This window comes from Athene cunicularia (genome assembly GCF_003259725.1).
Source record: "Athene cunicularia isolate RWA chromosome 9 unlocalized genomic scaffold, athCun1 chr9_part1, whole genome shotgun sequence".
Lineage (NCBI taxonomy): Eukaryota > Metazoa > Chordata > Aves > Strigiformes > Strigidae > Athene > Athene cunicularia.
Genome location: NW_020799110.1, coordinates 587668 through 605767, shown reverse-complemented (window position 1 = coordinate 605767; position 18100 = coordinate 587668). Strand labels below are relative to the sequence as shown.

General features: G+C 48.9%; 2 protein-coding genes across 2 annotated transcripts in view; one reads left to right on the top strand and one right to left on the bottom strand.

Moving 5' to 3' along the window:
- MED12L (mediator complex subunit 12 like) overlaps positions 1 to 18100 on the bottom strand; it is a 132244-nt gene that overhangs the window by 26183 nt on the left and 87961 nt on the right. Inside the window, exons 16-25 of the mRNA XM_026854942.1 lie at positions 14879 to 15026; positions 14244 to 14362; positions 12931 to 13074; positions 12227 to 12390; positions 11679 to 11810; positions 8943 to 9170; positions 6522 to 6663; positions 5617 to 5737; positions 4611 to 4712; positions 2831 to 2944 (exon numbers count right to left, since the gene is read on the bottom strand). Of these exons, the coding sequence (XP_026710743.1) occupies positions 2831 to 2944; positions 4611 to 4712; positions 5617 to 5737; positions 6522 to 6663; positions 8943 to 9170; positions 11679 to 11810; positions 12227 to 12390; positions 12931 to 13074; positions 14244 to 14362; positions 14879 to 15026 (1414 nt within the window). The remainder of the gene's footprint in view (positions 1 to 2830; positions 2945 to 4610; positions 4713 to 5616; positions 5738 to 6521; positions 6664 to 8942; positions 9171 to 11678; positions 11811 to 12226; positions 12391 to 12930; positions 13075 to 14243; positions 14363 to 14878; positions 15027 to 18100) is intronic.
- The window catches only part of P2RY12 (purinergic receptor P2Y12), a 3645-nt gene continuing 1594 nt past the window's right edge, over positions 16050 to 18100 (top strand). Inside the window, exon 1 of the mRNA XM_026854766.1 lies at positions 16050 to 16087. The gene's annotated coding sequence lies outside the window, so the exon portion shown is untranslated. The remainder of the gene's footprint in view (positions 16088 to 18100) is intronic.

The window sequence follows — 18100 nt, the reverse complement described above, 5'->3', positions numbered from 1 at the left end:
TTTAATGGGTATTCTAGAAGCGGGAAAAGGTTTATACAAACCAAACGCAGACAGACGCCGTGCTCGGCAGGAAAAGGTCTGTGAGTGTATGGAATGGCTTCGGCAGATAAGGACGGGTTGGGTTACTCCCTCTTCTCAGATGTCCCTTTTCCACGTCATCTCTCCTACTTTGATTTATTAACACTCCATAGATCAGGTTTTGACCAGTGGCCCCTTAACCCACCTTACTGTGAACTTCTTGAGAAGCGAGACCGACCCTCCGGGGGGTGGGAAGGGGCAGGGCACGCTGAGGAGCCTGGCAGCCCCCGCGGAGCCCCTCCGCTCTGCCAGGCACCGCCTCAGCTCTGACACCACCCGCCACCTCCCACCAGCAGGGCTGCCTGGAGAAGCCAGGAGAAAAATTCTGGACACAATGCAAAAAAATCAGACCTGCAGCAGTTCATGTTTTACGTGTTCCCTGGCCTGAAACCTTGGACAAGGAAGAAGATGGAGCTACAGCGTGTAGTAGCGGGGAAAACAGCCCAAACTGCTGCACGTGATAACACCCCTGGGCCTGAGAGGCCACGGGGGAGCGTGCACGACAACAGCCCGCTCGGGAAGCGTGTCTGAAGTCAGCAGAAACTCCTGTGGACCTTAACTGATGCCCCACGTGACACATCCCTCAGAGAACCCCTCAGTTTACCACCAACACCGACAGCTAACCGACGTGACGGCTCGCTTCAGTTGTTCACACACACTCACCCCGGTGCTCTGGTGACACACACACTAGGATTTTTTGCTAAAATCTGCAACTACCAGCAAAATATTTCAAACTTTGGCACCAAGGAGACCAATGGCCTTTTCAGCAGCTGTGGCCACATCCCCAGACTACTACATATGTACACAGAGTGCTCAAAACACCACAGTGCGCTGGGCCGCCTGCACACTCTGTTCTCCCATCACTGTTTCGGTGTTCCCTGGACAAAAAATAAATAAGGGTTTAGTGGAGTTACTGCTAAGAAAAAAAAGCCAACGCCTGTGCCCCCACCCTGCTTTGTGCCGCTTTAGAGTTGCTCCTAAACAAACAGCATACAACCCTTTTTCCAACAAGACTGAACTCGTATTGAACAGCGTATCCAACGCCGAGCCCTGACGGCTGGGAGCAGCCCATGCCCAGGTGGACCCTCCCGGGGGTGGCAGCGGTGACCACAGGGTTTGTCCCCAACCCCTCAGCCCTGCCCAGGCAGGCTCCTGCCCTGAGCCCTCGGCACGGCCCCTCGCAGGGAGCTTGTCACCCCAACAGACACAGACAGGGTTTTTTTAAGAGGCCAAGGGCAAAGCAGCGGCACATACCCTGAGATGCGGAGCAGCTATCACCCCGCTGCTCCCCCAAACCCCGGCCAAGCCAGGACCCCCTGTACCGCCGAGCCGGCGGCCGGCAGAGCAGAGGCCTCCAGCCCTGCGGAGCCCAAAGCTCGGGACCAGCCGATGGCAAAGAGCGTGGGAAACAAGGCGAGGGAAGCCTGTGCCCCACACAGCCCGTCCACACCCTCCCGCGCTCTGGCACCTCGGGGATGACCTGGTGAGCGCAACCGTATCAACCCCAAATCTGTGCCCACGAAGGACAAGAGGGAGCAACCTGGCAGACAAGTCGTAAGATGAGGAGATTGACACCAAGGCAGACATGAAGCCAAAGCCATCCCAGAACACCTGACAGAACTTGAAGACATTTAACACACCCGAGAGCTGCTGACTGCAGCTCCGGCAGTGGGTAGAGATTATTTTTTCAACACAGATTTCTACTCACAGCTTTGTGCAACAGCTGTCGTTTATCTGATACTTTTCCTCAGCAAATCAGGTACAATTTTTAAATAACTAATGCAGGGTGCTAACAAAAGACAGCTCCAAATACAGCAGTTTGGGTATGGGAGGAGAGGGGCTGCAGGGAGGCACAAAGACACTGTGTGCCCGAGCCTTCCCTCGTACCACCCTGCACCAGGCCCTGTCCAAACCCCAGAGAGGAAACCACAGGCAGTCACACTACACACCAATAAGGAGGAAAAATAGCAAACCTCAGCACTCCAAATAGCGGGAAAACATAGATAATGGCCATAAATGTATTTCAAACTCACTCCAATCCATCAGTCCGTCCCAGATAGCCATGCCTTGAACATCTCTCCCAGTACAGCCCCACGGATCGCTGGGGATTTGAGAGAGTTCTGAGACACTGGCTGACAGAGAATGTACTAATGCACTCCAGTCCGAGGGCTACCTCTGCGGGTGTGTGCACATCTGGAAGATCTTGCTTCTTTAACTGGACATTTACTTCGCTCCAGAAATACACATCGCCATAGGCCACACGAGCTTTAACTGAACTTAAGCCAAACCAAGGCTCTGAGGCAATTACTTCTTTGGAAAAATAACACGCTTGTCATTCACGGAGAGTTGCTTAGTGGCGACTCTTTTACAACTTCCACAATGACAGACGCACGTGGTTTGTGGTAAAACACAGACAAAGGCGGGAAAAACTATCTGAGCCCATATTTCCTCTCTGTCTTTGAGAGGGACTCGCCTGAGTTTGGAACATACTGGGACTTGGTGGCGAGGGTAGGGGTCAAAATGTGCAAAAGCCACATCTGCTTAAAGCCTCATCAGCCGGGCCTGACTCCCCAGGGAAAAATCCCCTCTTGACCTGTGGGGGAAGCTGCTCACAGCTACAGAACACCGACAGCATCCACACTTTTCTCGTCACAGGGTTTTCCTTTTCCAGGAGCGTTCCCAGGGAAGTGAACTAGCACAATCTGTTTTTTACCACAACAAAAACATTACATGTGACTCTGCATAATCTTACCGAGCATCAAAATTGCTTTTAAGACTGCAAACACAGCTCCCACTTCTATACTGTTGTGAGCAGCAGCCAAGAGGTGACGATCGCAAGAAGAACGAATTCCAGGAAATAATTTCCCTGTGGAAAGAAGAGTAAATCTTGTAGAAAATTTCCTCTGCACAAAATCCTTCTTGTCTAGAACAGCTATAGAAACGCAGTAACTGAATGAAGAACTGAATTTTCTGAAATTGAAACTAAAGACCAACAGGTAAGTCATTAAAGTCATCCCCTGGGATACAGGATCATGATGCATTAGTATCAAAATAAGCTATGGTCATTTAAATGAAAAGAGAAGCCTGTCATTTCCCTGTGTCCACATAAACAGAGGGTTTAGCTACAAGGAGACACTGAAGTGTATTTTGGTTTTGACTTGACAGATTTCCTCCCTCACCTAGTCTTCAAAACAAATGAGACCGATTTATTTAATATCAACGCCTGTTGCACAGTTAAGCCTAGTGCTGCAGCTCAGAGGCAGACTGCAAAAGCAGCCAGTGAGTACTTTTTCTAACTTGCAGGAGAAGATAAACCAAAAGACAGGGAGGAAGGGAAGGAGAAAGGATGAATCTACCACCTTTCTGAGGTGGTTAACAGCCACATCTAAGAAAAGTCGGTAACGTGGCCACACGTTGTTTGATTTGCACTACTGCCTCGGGTTCAGACGTGACCTCTCCTACCCAGTCAAATCCACTTCTCTGTCTAGGGAAGCCTGGGACCGTGTGACATGTTTCTGTTACGCAGAGAGTATTGTTCACAGCTCTGACTTCTTTTGCTCAAATATGCAACAAAAGCTCATTCATTTCTGGACCAAAAATAAATTATTACTACTTTTAGATGGAAGAATTTGACACAATTTAAGAGCTGAAATCTTTTTTTTTTCATTTCATTTTCCCACAGAAATACTCTTGTCATCAAATTTGCTGAAATACTTGTAAGTCAAAACAGGTTATTTCTGGGCTTGTTTCCTTTTAATTCTTAGGTGCTTGTTCCTTGCCCTTTTTCTTCCTCTTTTGGTCTGTGGCAAACACACACAGGTCAGACTACAGAATATTCCAATTTAAAAGGAAAGAGGACTACACTGATACATCCTGAGAACTTATTTCCTCACGTTTCCTCTCTCGGACCAGATGCTTTATTACACCCTATCTAAAGCCCCATCTCTGCCAAAGTGGACGATGCGTTTCCTTGTTGGTTTCTCCATCGCTGCGAGGTGGCAACTGCAGGAGCTGTCACTGCCCGGCAGCGCGCAGGACAGAGGAGGGTGGGACAGGGGAAGGACTGTCCTGCCAACAGCAGCACCTGCACAAAGCCAGTACTAACAGGTCCCAGGCTCACATGCTTGTTTCAGTGAAGTTCCAAACCAAAATGAGAACTGTCAGGATGAAGCAGTTCTCTGAAACCCACTCCTCTTTGACAGAGTGTGCACAGACGCTGTGTTAAAACTTCATTTTCTTTTTGAAGATGCAGAACTAACATGGCTAAGTTTTATGCCAACATTATGCCATGCCTGGGTGGCCAGGTGTTGATAACAATTTTCAGCAAACTTCTGTAGTTCTACAAGTACATAAAACATTTCCCAAACAAGTAAGAATGGTACCTATCAACTTCTCACTGGCAAACATCCGTAATTTTAAAGGCTGTCCTTTCTACTTGCACTATGGACATTTTCACCCATGATATATGAAGCCATCAAAAGCCACCCGGGTTCACTTTCTGAACCAAAAGGACCAGACAGCCTGCACCTTACCTGTTCCCTGGGGAAAGAGGCAGACCTGGGGTGTCCTGAAGAGGTGCAGGAGTAGCCGACAGGTCATCCTCGCCCCGGGCTCGGCATCCGGATCTCCACAGGCTACGGAGGGTGGGGTGTGACATAAGGCACCTGCCCAGGACCTCACGAGTCCCAGGGGCAGGCCTGGAAATGTTCCACCTCACAGCCCCGCTTTAAATGGGAATACAATCATTTCATCAACAGGAGTCAGCATTTATGGCCTTGAGTTGTTAAAAACCAGGAAAGAATAGTACGATTTTTGGTAAGCAAGAAACCTAACTAATAGCACAAGAGAATAAATAGTTAAAATGTTTTTGACAGCCAAAGCACAAATAAGCAACACAAATCTAAGCAGTAAGTGAAAAGAAATGTGTGAGGTGGCCAGCAAAGAGGACGACAGCTACAGCAGTCCGGGGCTGGAGGCAAAGGCAAGGAGGTCAGAGAGGAAACGCCAGCGTCGGGCAGACGCTGCCAGGAGGAGAGGCAGAGTCCCAGCAGATGTGGCAGAGGCCTGCGCACACAGCGGAGAGCAGGGGGGAGCTGGGAGCAGGAGGCCAGGCTATGGGGCACCAGGGGACAGCACGTCCTCAGCAGCTCCGACAGCACCTGCCAGCGTGGGGCTTCCGACCGCGCTGGGCGCCGGGAGGCACCGTCCTGGCCTTCGCAGGGGAGCGCGGGGCACGGCACGCTGCCTACGCAGTCAGCAGAGAACCCACAGATCCCCGGAACCATCCAGGTTATAAAAGCCCCTGCAGCTCCTCCAGCCCAACCATGACCCTCACCCTGACCCTTCCCAACTCCCCCAGATCCCTCAGCGCTGGCTCAGCCCGACTCTTCAACCCCTCCAGGGATCCCGGGGACTCCCCCCTGCCCTGGGCAGCCCATTCCAACGCCCAACAGCCCCTTCTGCACAGAAATCCTTCCTAATAATTCTTAACAAGTCTTAAGTTTTTAATTTTAAGTGTTTCTCTTGGCATTTCCTTACCAGCTGCAAGAAGAGAAGGCAAGGCGACGTGCTGAACCACGTCTTCCAGAGAAAAGCACTGCCGAGCGATCAATATGGCAATGAAAGTGGCCAGGGAATCGTGGAAGGACAGGTCACTCACCTCGAAGGAAAAACATTGCAAGGCTTCACATAACAGGGCCAACACCACTGCTGTGGTTATTAAAGAATTAATTATAAACAGCAATATGTCTACATGCAAGCATTTGTCTCTACATTTTAACACACTTCCCAAACATTTTATGGCAAATACTGTTAGCTCTTAACTTATTTTTAACAAATACCTATTTCAAATACCACAAATTCTGAAATAAAAAAAATAGTCTCATAAAAACTTGAGAAAATTTTATCAACCTATAAAAACAGATAACAACAATGCTCATTCCTCAGCTTTAGGACAAGAGTGTGTCCCCAGTGTGCACAGCTTCACTCTCTTCCTAAAGGCATATGTAAGCAAACTATAGATAAATATATTGAATCAGATATTGGATAACATCAGTCACCTGCTAACTTTACCAGGACTACGATAACTTACACCAGGTGAGTAAGAAACAGCAAAGTGTATCCCCCCTTCTACAACCTAAGAGCCAACACCAAAACGGGGTCTTGAGAAAAGAGTAGCTCTGATATCCTGTATCATTCCATAATAAAGGGGAAAAAATGTACAGGGAGAAAAATCTAAGCGCTGCCCAAATTTGACATTAACTCTGAAGATGTAGGAAAGAATAAAAATCAGTCAGGGATCTCATTAAAAGCCTTGAAAACTCCAATGGATACAGGACTAAATGTGTGCTCCATGTTTTGTACTGGGTGAAAACCTTCCCGTAACTCCAAGCCCATGCTAGGTAAATCAGTGTAACAGGTATTTCAGAAGATATTGAACTTACATCCACGCTGCAGAGCAGATCATTGAAACCCCAGACATGATTTGAAGAGCAGCAAAGAGCTTTTACGACCCCTAACCACTCTGAGCTAAGCACCGTGCAGCACGCCGTCAGCTCCGCGCAGAGGTTTGCTATGTCGTTAATTCTGGGAAAGAAGAGAAAAACTAATACAGAAGCAAGATAGTCTGTCAATAGTATTTAGGTCAAAGCAGATCAGTGCTTGGCAGAACTGGTGTTTCCCTACTTAAGGTGGGGGGTTATGTCCAAACGTGCTCACGCTGCCGTGCCTAGAACCAGGGTTATGCAGCTGTGGGCAAAAACCCGAGATCTGTGCCCCGTAACCTGCATCCCCCAGCCCAGAGCCGCACAGGGCCTTTGTCTGGTGAGAGCCCACCCCGCACCCCCGCCCCAGAGCCCTGCCCCGCTCCGCCGCTCCCCCAGGCCCCTCCAGGCCCCTCCATCCCTGCGGGCAGAAGCTGGGGGGGTGTGTGCCTCCCCCCCGACGTGCGCCAGGCCGGCACTGCTGTCTGCGGGAGCAGAGCCACGGAGCTGCGAGTGAGTCTGGCTTCACGGATCGCACCCCGGGTAACGTGTGAGTCGGTGTGTGATTCAGGGTTATGTAACATTTTAAAAAACAAAGAGGAGTTGACTCATCCCAGTGCAAGTTATTTTTTCTCTGTTTCACAGTGAAACTCGTTTGGTCACATTTAGATGTTCCCCTTTATTGCTCTTACAACACTGCTTCCCCTCAGCTGCTCTGCTCCGCCAAGGATGCCCCACATTTCACAGAATCACAGGACGGTTTGGGTGGGAAGGGACCTCAAAGCCCACCCAGTGCCACCCCCTGCCCCAGGCAGGGCCACCTTCCCCCAGCCCAGGTTGCCCAAAGCCCCGTCCAACCTGGCCTTGAGCCCTTCCAGGGAGGGGGCAGCCACAGCTTCTCTGGGCAGCCTGTGCCAGGGCCTCACCCCCCGCACAGGGGAGAATTTCTGCCTTAGATCTCATCTAAATCTCCCCTCTCTCAGTTTAAACCGTCATCCCTCATCCTATCCCTCCCTGCTTTCCTGCAGCCCCTTTCAGCCCTGGGGGGCCGCTCTAAGCTCTCCCTGGAGCCTTCTCTTCTCCAGCTGAACCCCCCAACTCTCTCAGCCTGTCCTCACAGGGGTGCTCCAGCCCCCCCAAGTATCCTCATGGCCTCCTCTGGCCCTGCTCTGAACATTTCAGAGATGGCTTCACACTGGGGACAGAGAGAAGGATACAGGAACTGCACGTGCTTTGGGTGGGAGTCAGTCAGAAAAGGAAAAAAAAATCCACAATTTCTTTGAGCTTTGTGATCTGTCAGCAACCTTAAAAAAGCTACTACTGCACCTAGGCCTTACTGTCAAGACCAAGAACTTCTTAATAAAAGAACAGAATCAGAAGAACACCAGATTCTGGTGGGTTTGGTTGTGTAAGAGCAATAAAGGTGCTGGGTGCAGGGGTGAAGGCTACATCTGAAAACTGGTGCCCACCTCACCCCACGTCACAGACTCTGCAGCATGGAAAACCTGGGTAAAACAGTTTCAACACTAAGGTGCTATGTTTGCCCAAGAAAGCCGAGTCTGCGTGCTTACACACTGGAAGGAGGAAGCAACTGAGAGCAGAAGATCTGAATTACGAAAGAAAACACTGTCAGTGTAAAACCCGGTGCTAAGCTGTTGTTGTTTTCCTGCAAGGGTTCTTCACTATACTTCTTGTCAGTAACTTGAGATCATCTGAGATCTAACACAGACTTAAGACCACGAAGTGTCCCGCTGGGTCAGAGCCAAGCTCCACCTGACGGGGCAGGAGCCAGCGCCCGCCGGTGTCAGGAGGCCGCGACAGCCAGAGAGCGCGGGGGCCAGCGCTCGCGCCTCGGGCTGCGCCCCGGGACACCCAGGCTGCTCTGCTGTGACTCTGCCGTGGCTCTGCTGTGGCTCTGGTAGCTTCTGTGCAATAAATAACACTTGAAAAAACATTTCAATACTTTAAAAAAATGGTTTGGAAAAATCTACGTATTACCTACGAAGATGAAGTCCATAATAAATAAATTACACATTTAAAAAATTAAACACCGACTGCATTAGAAGAAGGAAATGACCCAATGCAGGACTGTCCCTCATTTACAGGCTTCTAAGGAGCAAAGATCGTGCCGAGCGGTTCTGTCTGAAGCGGCACAACCGCTGTACCAGAGCTGGCTGCCTGTCTTACAGGGAGGACTTTCTACTGTCACTCCCTAGCGCCAGATTACGCAGATTGAGTTTGTGAAATAACCCAGCTGAAACTTCCTCAATACATTGTCAGCAACCAGAAAGAGTAATGAATGAAAACAATTGTAAAAAAAACGCCAAGCAAAAACATGAAAGGAAGCCTCATCTCCAGCCCGTGCCTCCAGGCCGGCCTTACCTGCCCGCATCCTGGTGCCCCATGCACACATTCATCAGCGCGTTGCAGACAAAGCTGTAGCGGTTGGCCGCGTTATCGCTCAGGATCTTGCCCAGCATTGAGTAGTTAATGCTGTGAGCAGAAGGATTCTCAATAAAATCTAGCATGAACTCTGGGTCCCACAGTAAATTGGAATTTGAAGGCTGAACATTGCTGTATATTGTTTGCTTCACCTTAGAACAGGCACTACTGAGGACCAAAAAAAAGAGAGAGTTGCCAAAAAATGCACTTTGCAAGAGCACCATTGAACATACCGTGTGGGATTAGAAAATCCTCGTTTGGTCACCACTCTACACATGTTCAAACTCATTTCTGATAAGGAGCATCTACCAGAAAACAAGGCTGATACATCAACTTCATTCAAGTTTTCCTGCACAGTCTCAGGTCTCCACATCGTTTCTATGACGTTTCTGTGACCGAAGCTGTGAGCAGCTGGTAAGGACCAGCCCTTCCTTCCTTACTAGCAATGGCCTGGAGCACCAGACACCCCTACAGCCAACTGTAACAGCACTTCACAACGCTGCTCCCCCTTTATGTGCTGTGACACAGTGAACTGCAGTGCTGGTGAGAATTAGTTATGGAAAACAAGACAATTTATCTAAACTAAAAACTCTACATTTGGTAATAAAGTGACATAACAGACAACCTTCTGAAATCAGTAAACAGAGAAAAGATACTTAAAGGTCATATTTTGACATTAATAATTATGACAAAAGGTCACAAAATGTTCCAGGCTAGGAATACCTCTATGTTAACTGGCTTTATCTGGGTGGAAAAAAAGGTATTAGTGAAGAATGCAAATTCCACATGCAAAATGTTCTAAGGAGTGTTGGTCTCAAGCTGTGGGTCTGATACCACAGCCGGAAACAACATCCACATGGATGAACTTCACTAATTATCCCAACTGGGAAGACTTCCTCATTACTGAGAAAATCTATTCACTGAAATTAACTTAAAATAGATGAAACCTTTGGAATGTTTTAGAAGCCCACCGGCCCCAGGAGGGCAGGACAGGGGAGGCTCTGTGCTGCCTGGCAGGGGCACTGGGCTGGGATGCTCCATTAGCAGGATAACTGAACTGCAAGAAGGATCACGACTGACGTTAACCCGTTGCTCTAACAGCCAGTGTAACAGCAAAGGAAAAACCCAACCAGTGGGAAACAAATACCCGCGGGCTCAAACCTCAGGCAGTAAAGGGGCACCGGGGGCACACGCAGGTCCCTGACGCTGTCATAGCAGCAGCCACCTGCGCTCACCGCACGGGCCACAGGAGGGGCAAAACCCAAACGATACAAAATGTGAGCAAAGTGGCCTCTGAAACTGTACTTGCACAAGAAGTAATGCTGGGGGAGTGGTCAGAAGATAAGATTTAAAAAAAAAAAAAAAAAAAAAAAAAGCGAAGGAATGATTTTAAAAAAGGAAGTTTAGTGAATGCAACTGAACTATACCAGGCATACTAAAGCCAAACATGCGGCTCACTTAGCAAACCCCGGCCATGAGAAACCCTGCAGGGGAGAGCAGCAGCCCCACGCGAAGCACTGCGATACACGGGAGGTAAGGCTCTAAATCTGAACGTTTCTGAACTGTCCGTTACCGTCGCTTCAAACTGACAGAGAGAGAGAAACAGCTGGACTTAGAGCGTGCTAAAAAGGGGCTAAAGTACTGCTGTGTACAGCAACTGCTTTTGGTTTTGTTTCAGTTGTAACAAGGCAGCCAAGAAGAAAACGAGCGTAGCACTATCACCTTATACACAGCTGTTTGAAGAAATGTATACAGAAATATTATTACCAGTTTTCAGAGACTTTCTAACTCCACTTGTCTGAAAAAGAGGGGATTCAAATCACATGCTGTATAACATGTATTTAATATAAGAACTATTAGCTTAAATATCTCTGTATTACTAGATGATGTTTTGATTTGCTACTGTAGGTTATTAATACTAGTCTTTTAAATTAACTACTAACTTTTTAATTAGTACTTTGAAAGTTAATTTTTATTGTGTTACTGAACTTTGGGTTTTAAGCAGAAAAACGAACATACAGCTAAGACACTTCTGTAGTTCTGTATTTCATACTTCTTTTTCCTAGTGTTTCTCATATTAAATGCTATTGTTCCCATGTGTTTGCAAACCTATTAAGGTATTATTACTGAGAACTCTTTTCCTGCTCCCTATGAAATGAAAACCACAAATCTGAAATACGCAAACCAAACCCAGGTATATAAACTAGGAGGGGAAACAGTAACTGAAGTGGTTTGTAGGTCTCACAATATGCATATTTGCATATGGCAGGTTTCCACTCCTCCTTTAAAAAGTAAGAGCGAAAAATACAGCACATGGGTACCTAAAATATTTTTTTAATTTAAAAATCAAGGAACTGAACATTCAAGCTTGAAACTTCACAAACTCAAACATGTTTGTGCCTCTCCCCACATCAAAGGCAATATTTAATAGTCTGTTACAGCTGTGTCAGCTAAGATTTTGTTATTTTTCCACCCAATGTTGTATGTACTACATACAACTACATACATACAAGTTGGGCAGCTCAGGACCCTGCGCTGCCGCTGGCAGGGGCGAGGGAACTGCCCCAGTAACAGTAAAGTGCCAGCGGGGTGTTTTCCACGGACAGCAACCGGGCTGAAACCAGCGCAGCCCGCAGCAGGCCAGGCAGCGCTGGGAAAAGTCCCACTAGCACCCACCTGAAAAGGTCTCCAAACTTGCTTCTCAGGTGACTGCAGGACACGTAGAGATCGTAGAGGTAAGCTAAGATACACCTTTCTGGGGAGGAACACTCCGAGGGATTGACGACGTGCTTTACCACCCCGCACAACCTGCAAAAGTCAAACCCTTCGTTCCAACACACCCCCGGACGGCGCCTCGTGCTGCTCGAGCTCACGGAGACCCCTCCGCTCCCTGGGCACTGCAAAGACAGGCCTGGCTCTGCAGCCTGAGGGGGCTCGCCAGCTTCGGGGTCCCAGGGAGGAGAAGACACAGAGACACTCGGTGAGCCCAGGGCGGAATGGGGCGAGGGGGCAGAAAAATCAAAGACACGCAGCTCCCCCCTCGTCCCGATGAAGTCCTGCCAGCCCCAGCGGCGGGAGCCACCCGCTGCCCTCAGCCCTGCTCCCTGGTGGCCTTCCAACAGCGGGGCCACAGCCGGCCTCACTACCTCAACCCCGAGGCAGTTTTTGCTTAAGAGAGAACACCAAAAAATACATCTTTCTGGAAAAGAGTAGCTGCCACGAACCCTTCGAAGACTTGGGCGGTTTGCTCCGCGTTGAGGATGAGGCAGGCGTGGTAACGCCGCAGCACGGCCACGATGCAGACGCAGAGCCCCGTGGTGTAGCTCCCGGCCAGGCTGGAGGACTTCAGCAGCAGCTCTGCCTCCACAACGCTCAGCTCGTTCAGCAGCTGGGAACGCACACACAGACACCACAAACTCAACACCACTGCCAAGCTAAACACGTAAAATACGTGAAAAAAGAAAAATACATTAAGGAAAAACTGTACGGCAAACAAAAATGAAATTCCTTACTACGGAACAGGGGAAAGAGGAGCAAAATAAACTGTTAAAGTATCAGAAATGTCCCTCAGAACTGCTCTTCAGATACACAGCACTTCTGGCACCCAGGCGCTTTACTGTGCAATACGATCGTTCAGCCTGAAACAGAGAAGCCCATCCTAAAAATACTTCCTGCTAAAATAATCCAGAATTTTATTAATTTTGAAAGATTTTAAAATAAAATGCATCTATTGATTCTCCATAACTGTCAAAGTGAAACAGAAGGGGAAGCAGCTGGCACTGAGAGCTCAGAAAACAGAAACAGATGAAAGCGCAAGGCAGCAGATCGGGAGAATCTGCAGTCTGGCTCTCGGGTTTGTTCTGTTTTTACAGAAAATGTATCACAGCTTTCTCCTGACATAACGCCCCCGAAAATGAACCCTGTTTACCTGTATTGCAAAGTCTATAAGCCCATTGATATTCAGTGCTGGCTCCATGAGATCAAAGATCAGCTGTATGTGGTGAGCCAAGGGAAGGTGGTAGGATGTTCCTGAGGCAAAACTAGTTATCTGCTCTAGAACGTTACTGGAGATCTGTGAAAACAAATGTGGAGAAGTCACACAGTGACGAGGGCTTCTCAGATACATCCCTGCTCCAAAACCCCTGTTTTATATGAGGTAATAGCAAGTGACAGCATTTTGCAGACAAAAGCACTAACGAATCATGCATGAGCACATCTATTCCTCTATCCTAGTCGTAATGCCGTTTTATTTTCAAAACTGACAACATAGAAAATGCTGTTCTGCTGCTTTACAGCTGAGAGTCAAACTGTTCTTGACACCTACAATACTGATTTTTATTCTGTGGAGTATTTGACCTTTAAAAAAAGGCTAAATCGTTTTCCCTTTCATCTGACTGCATTGTGATTTCTTTATTGATGGTTTTCAGATAATTAATCACACGTTATCCTGCAAACAAAACCTGTCGGAAATCATTCAAAAGACCAGACCCAAATAGGTGTTATAAATTAAGTATCAAACATGTAGCTCTCTCAGTTTGCTTTTTATGCTAGCCTCTGGTTATTAAAATATACTTTAAAACAGTAACACCTGACAAAGTGATTAAATCCTGATATATTTGCACATTTACAAGTCCTAATATAAACCAGAAAAACTGGGCTTGTCATTTAAAACATATTATTTATGTTCTCCAGTCAGCCACTGATACAGCATCGTATTGATAAAGGCTATAAACCCAAATATCCAGAAAAGAACAAACTGAATTATCCACCAGCTTCTCTGAGATACTCAGTTTGTTGCACAAACCCCCGGATTGTTCACTGTCCTTCATAACACACCTTACACACATGCAAGAGATTGGCTAATAAGTACCTCAATTAGCAACGAGCCCTAAACGATGCTGTTAAGGGAAATTTATGTAAATTTATTTCAAATTTTTCATTACAAAATCATGACATCTGTAATAATCCAGACAGCTTCTTGCAAAACAAACAAACCCCAAACCAACCAACCAAACACCAAAACAATCCAACAAAACCCCCCAAACAAACCAGCCAAACACCCAAATTTCCAGGGAAGCCGGTGTTTTAGAACACCAAAGCAGCATTTTTCCTCTCGCCTTTAAAGCAGTGCACCAAAAATTCTTGGTCTATACAAAACAGTCCCAAAAGCCTCGATTTGCTTCCTATTTGGTCTCTGCAGAGCAGAGCGTGCAAGGCTGTGATTTTACACAGGGGCAGTACCTGAGATGTCACCTGATGTTGATCAAAATAGGACAGTTGCTGTAGTTTTGTGAACACGGTCTCTAGGGTTGGAAATGCTTCTTGTTTGGTCTTCCTGGCTTTTTGCCCTTCATCCCCAACTTAACAGACAAAAAATTACAATGGTCATTTTATATTTAACAGAGCCCTAGCAGTTTTGCATTATGACTGGTTTAAAAGACAATCAAAATCTTCATAAGCTTTACTCATGCCTACATAAAACCCTGCCTGCCTCAGTTTTCCACGGTATTTGGGACAAATGTGTGCCACAGCATGTAACGATACCAAAGCTACTTCGAGGTTATTCCCGTGCAAAACGGTGACCCCCGAGACAGGCTGAGGAGCAGCCTCAGCTTCTGTGGGAGGGCAGGAGCGGGCACCAGCGGCAGCCCCGAGTCTCCCCCGGGGGTGCAGCCCAGCGGCTACAGCGGGCTCCAGGCGCAGGACTCTGCGTGGCGGCAGCGTGGGACAGGCCGGCTTGGGCAGCGCCTCACGCGCCGCTGCCGGGGGCCGAGAGCCAAAGGACGTGATCAACACACGGCTCCAGACAATGCACTGACCCTCACAGCCCTCTCACCCCCGCCACAGGCCACCCACAGCAGCGTTAAAGCATTTACCACCCATTTCTGTCGTACTCTTCTTATTCAGAATCTTGAGGATGTCTTTGGTAATCTTCTTCAGCTGATGCCTCGCCTCATCACGCTCCTTGCCGACACCGTACAGGAGAATCATGCGCTGGTTACACTCGTGACTTGAAGATTCATCCTGAAAAGACCAGACACGAGTGAAGTCTCTTTTCTTTTTTTCTGCACCCATCTGCAGAAAGCCGACCCACGCAGCCCAGACTGCGATAAACAATAACCAACTCTGTGCCACGAGAAGCATCTCCTGGGGTTGTCCGTGTGGAGGAAACACTGCCAAATGAAGTCACTGAAGAGCAGGGTAAAAACACAGCGGGGGGGAAGGGGCACCTGATATCATGCATTCTGTATGTATCTGTCTGGACAGTCCGAGGATGCAGAGGGGTGACCCTCCTAACTGTCCCCTGGAGCGACAGTCAGTGGCAGAGCAGTAAGCAGAAGACAGATGTCTAGAAACTGTGTGACATTTCTCTTATTATGTACAAGTCCATGGAAAAAAACATGCAGCCCAACTCCTAAATTCCTATTTTGCACATCCCAAAGAAACTGAGATATGTCTTGTTGATTTGAATTGTAACTGGTTGTATTTAGTCTTTTACTATGACATATAATATTGATGCACTGTATATAACTTAAAACTTGCAGCTCTGCTCTGCAAGTCACATAAAGCATAAAGATTTTGTTCAGTAATATACTTAGCTCCTCCAAACTAACCAACCACTACTTCTTCCAACTACTTAACAAGTTTTCAAAAAAGGAGGCTGTGTACAAAAATAACACTGAAGAATCACAAGGCAAGAAGGTAGAGACAGGACTGAAACAACACTCAGAAAAGTTGCCCAGTCTGACAAAACACATGCTGTCTTTTAAAAATAGTGATCCTGTTGTTAGAACGTCAGAAGCAGGAAGCGGACCTCTAACTACTGTAACTAGATCTGTTTCTCTCTTTCTTCCAGAGGAAAGAAAAGCAGAAGCGCTGCGAGCGTCACCTGGAGTCTGCAGCGGTCCCGGCTCAGAAAGCTCCGCGAGCCCCAGGAAGGTCTGTCTCAGCCCGGGATGCAGAGCTGCTGCTCCAGCCCCCGCCTGCGCCCGGGCACCCGCGCCTGACCGCTGCCGCCTGCTCCGCGCTGAAGGGCTGGAGGCACCGCCAGCTCCCGCGCAGCCAGCCTCGCTCCGCACGCCACGGTAACCCCCGGACCCGGGCTGCGGGGCTCTGACTGCACGCTGGGGGACGTGTATTCCACTGGGGGTAGACTTGGCAGCTCAGTAGGTCACACGCTTCACGCGTAAGCCGATCTATTGCTACCTTGCAGATAGAAATAAAGCTTTGAGGCTCTGTAGGGAAGCGGTCAGGGAAGTTTGGGCACCGGCTGACAAAGCACCGACTCCCCACGTGCGTTATTTTACAAAGGCAGAGCTCGCACAGAAATACCGCCGCGTTCGCAGCGGCACCACCACGCCTCGCTCCTTCTGCAACGCAACACCCACCCCCCGATCTTGCTCTTTTTTACCATATTTCTGCTTGGCGAGCTGTCTGTCTCTCCCAGTGGTGTTCTTTCAGCCTCGGTTTTGGTTGTCCTTGAGGCTGATCTCTGCCTTCCCCTCCCTGCCCCTGCTCACACCCTGGCAGTAGCTGCTCACAGGACGCTGCTGGTTCGAGTTGGCACCCCACAAAGTCACTGTTCGTTGCTTCCAAGGGGGAGAAGGTGCAAGAGGAGCAGCAGCTGCTTTTCCGCCCTACACCTTAGCACGGGGACAGCTCACGGTGCCTGTTACTTGGGCAGTTACACATTGCCAGCAGTCTGAAGTTACCTGTAGCTCTGTTTATGTGGTATTCGTGTAGACCTTTATTTCTAGTCTGGCAGTTTATCCCATCATTTTCCTAAATCATTTGCTTTACCGCTGCTGTGTTGCAAATAAATCTAAACCATCAGTGCCCCGAGCCCGCAGGCAGGAGCTGCGCGGGCGCTGCAGCCCCCGGTGCTCAGCAGCGAGCACCCTTCTGAAGCGGGTGCCGAGGCCCCTGCGTGGCCCCTCCGAGCCCCCTCCTGCCGCAAAACCGAGCGATGCTGCGCGGCTGGCACCCACCGGGCTGGCCCCAGGGGCTGGGCTGGCACCCGCGGCTTAGTCCCCAGCCCTCGGCCGGGTCAGGTGAGGTCAGACCAGGTCAGGTGAGGTCAGGTCAGACCAGGTGGCCTGGGAGAGCCGGGCGGGGTGCCGGGGGGTGGGTGTTGCGTTGCAGAAGGAGCGAGGCGTGGTGGTGCCGCTGCGAACGCGGCGGTATTTCTGTGCGAGCTCTGCCTTTGTAAAATAACGCACGTGGGGAGTCGGTGCTTTGTCAGCCGGTGCCCAAACTTCCCTGACCGCTTCCCTACAGAGCCTCAAAGCTTTATTTCTATCTGCAAGGTAGCAATAGATCGGCTTACGCGTGAAGCGTGTGACCTACTGAGCTGCCAAGTCTACCCCCAGTGGAATACACGTCCCCCAGCGTGCAGTCAGAGCCCCGCAGCCCGGGTCCGGGGGTTACCGTGGCGTGCGGAGCGAGGCTGGCTGCGCGGGAGCTGGCGGTGCCTCCAGCCCTTCAGCGCGGAGCAGGCGGCAGCGGTCAGGCGCGGGTGCCCGGGCGCAGGCGGGGGCTGGAGCAGCAGCTCTGCATCCCGGGCTGAGACAGACCTTCCTGGGGCTCGCGGAGCTTTCTGAGCCGGGACCGCTGCAGACTCCAGGTGACGCTCGCAGCGCTTCTGCTTTTCTTTCCTCTGGAAGAAAGAGAGAAACAGATCTAGTTACAGTAGTTAGAGGTCCGCTTCCTGCTTCTGACGTTCTAACAACAGGATCACTATTTTTAAAAGACAGCATGTGTTTTGTCAGACTGGGCAACTTTTCTGAGTGTTGTTTCAGTCCTGTCTCTACCTTCTTGCCTTGTGATTCTTCAGTGTTATTTTTGTACACAGCCTCCTTTTTTGAAAACTTGTTAAGTAGTTGGAAGAAGTAGTGGTTGGTTAGTTTGGAGGAGCTAAGTATATTACTGAACAAAATCTTTATGCTTTATGTGACTTGCAGAGCAGAGCTGCAAGTTTTAAGTTATATACAGTGCATCAATATTATATGTCATAGTAAAAGACTAAATACAACCAGTTACAATTCAAATCAACAAGACATATCTCAGTTTCTTTGGGATGTGCAAAATAGGAATTTAGG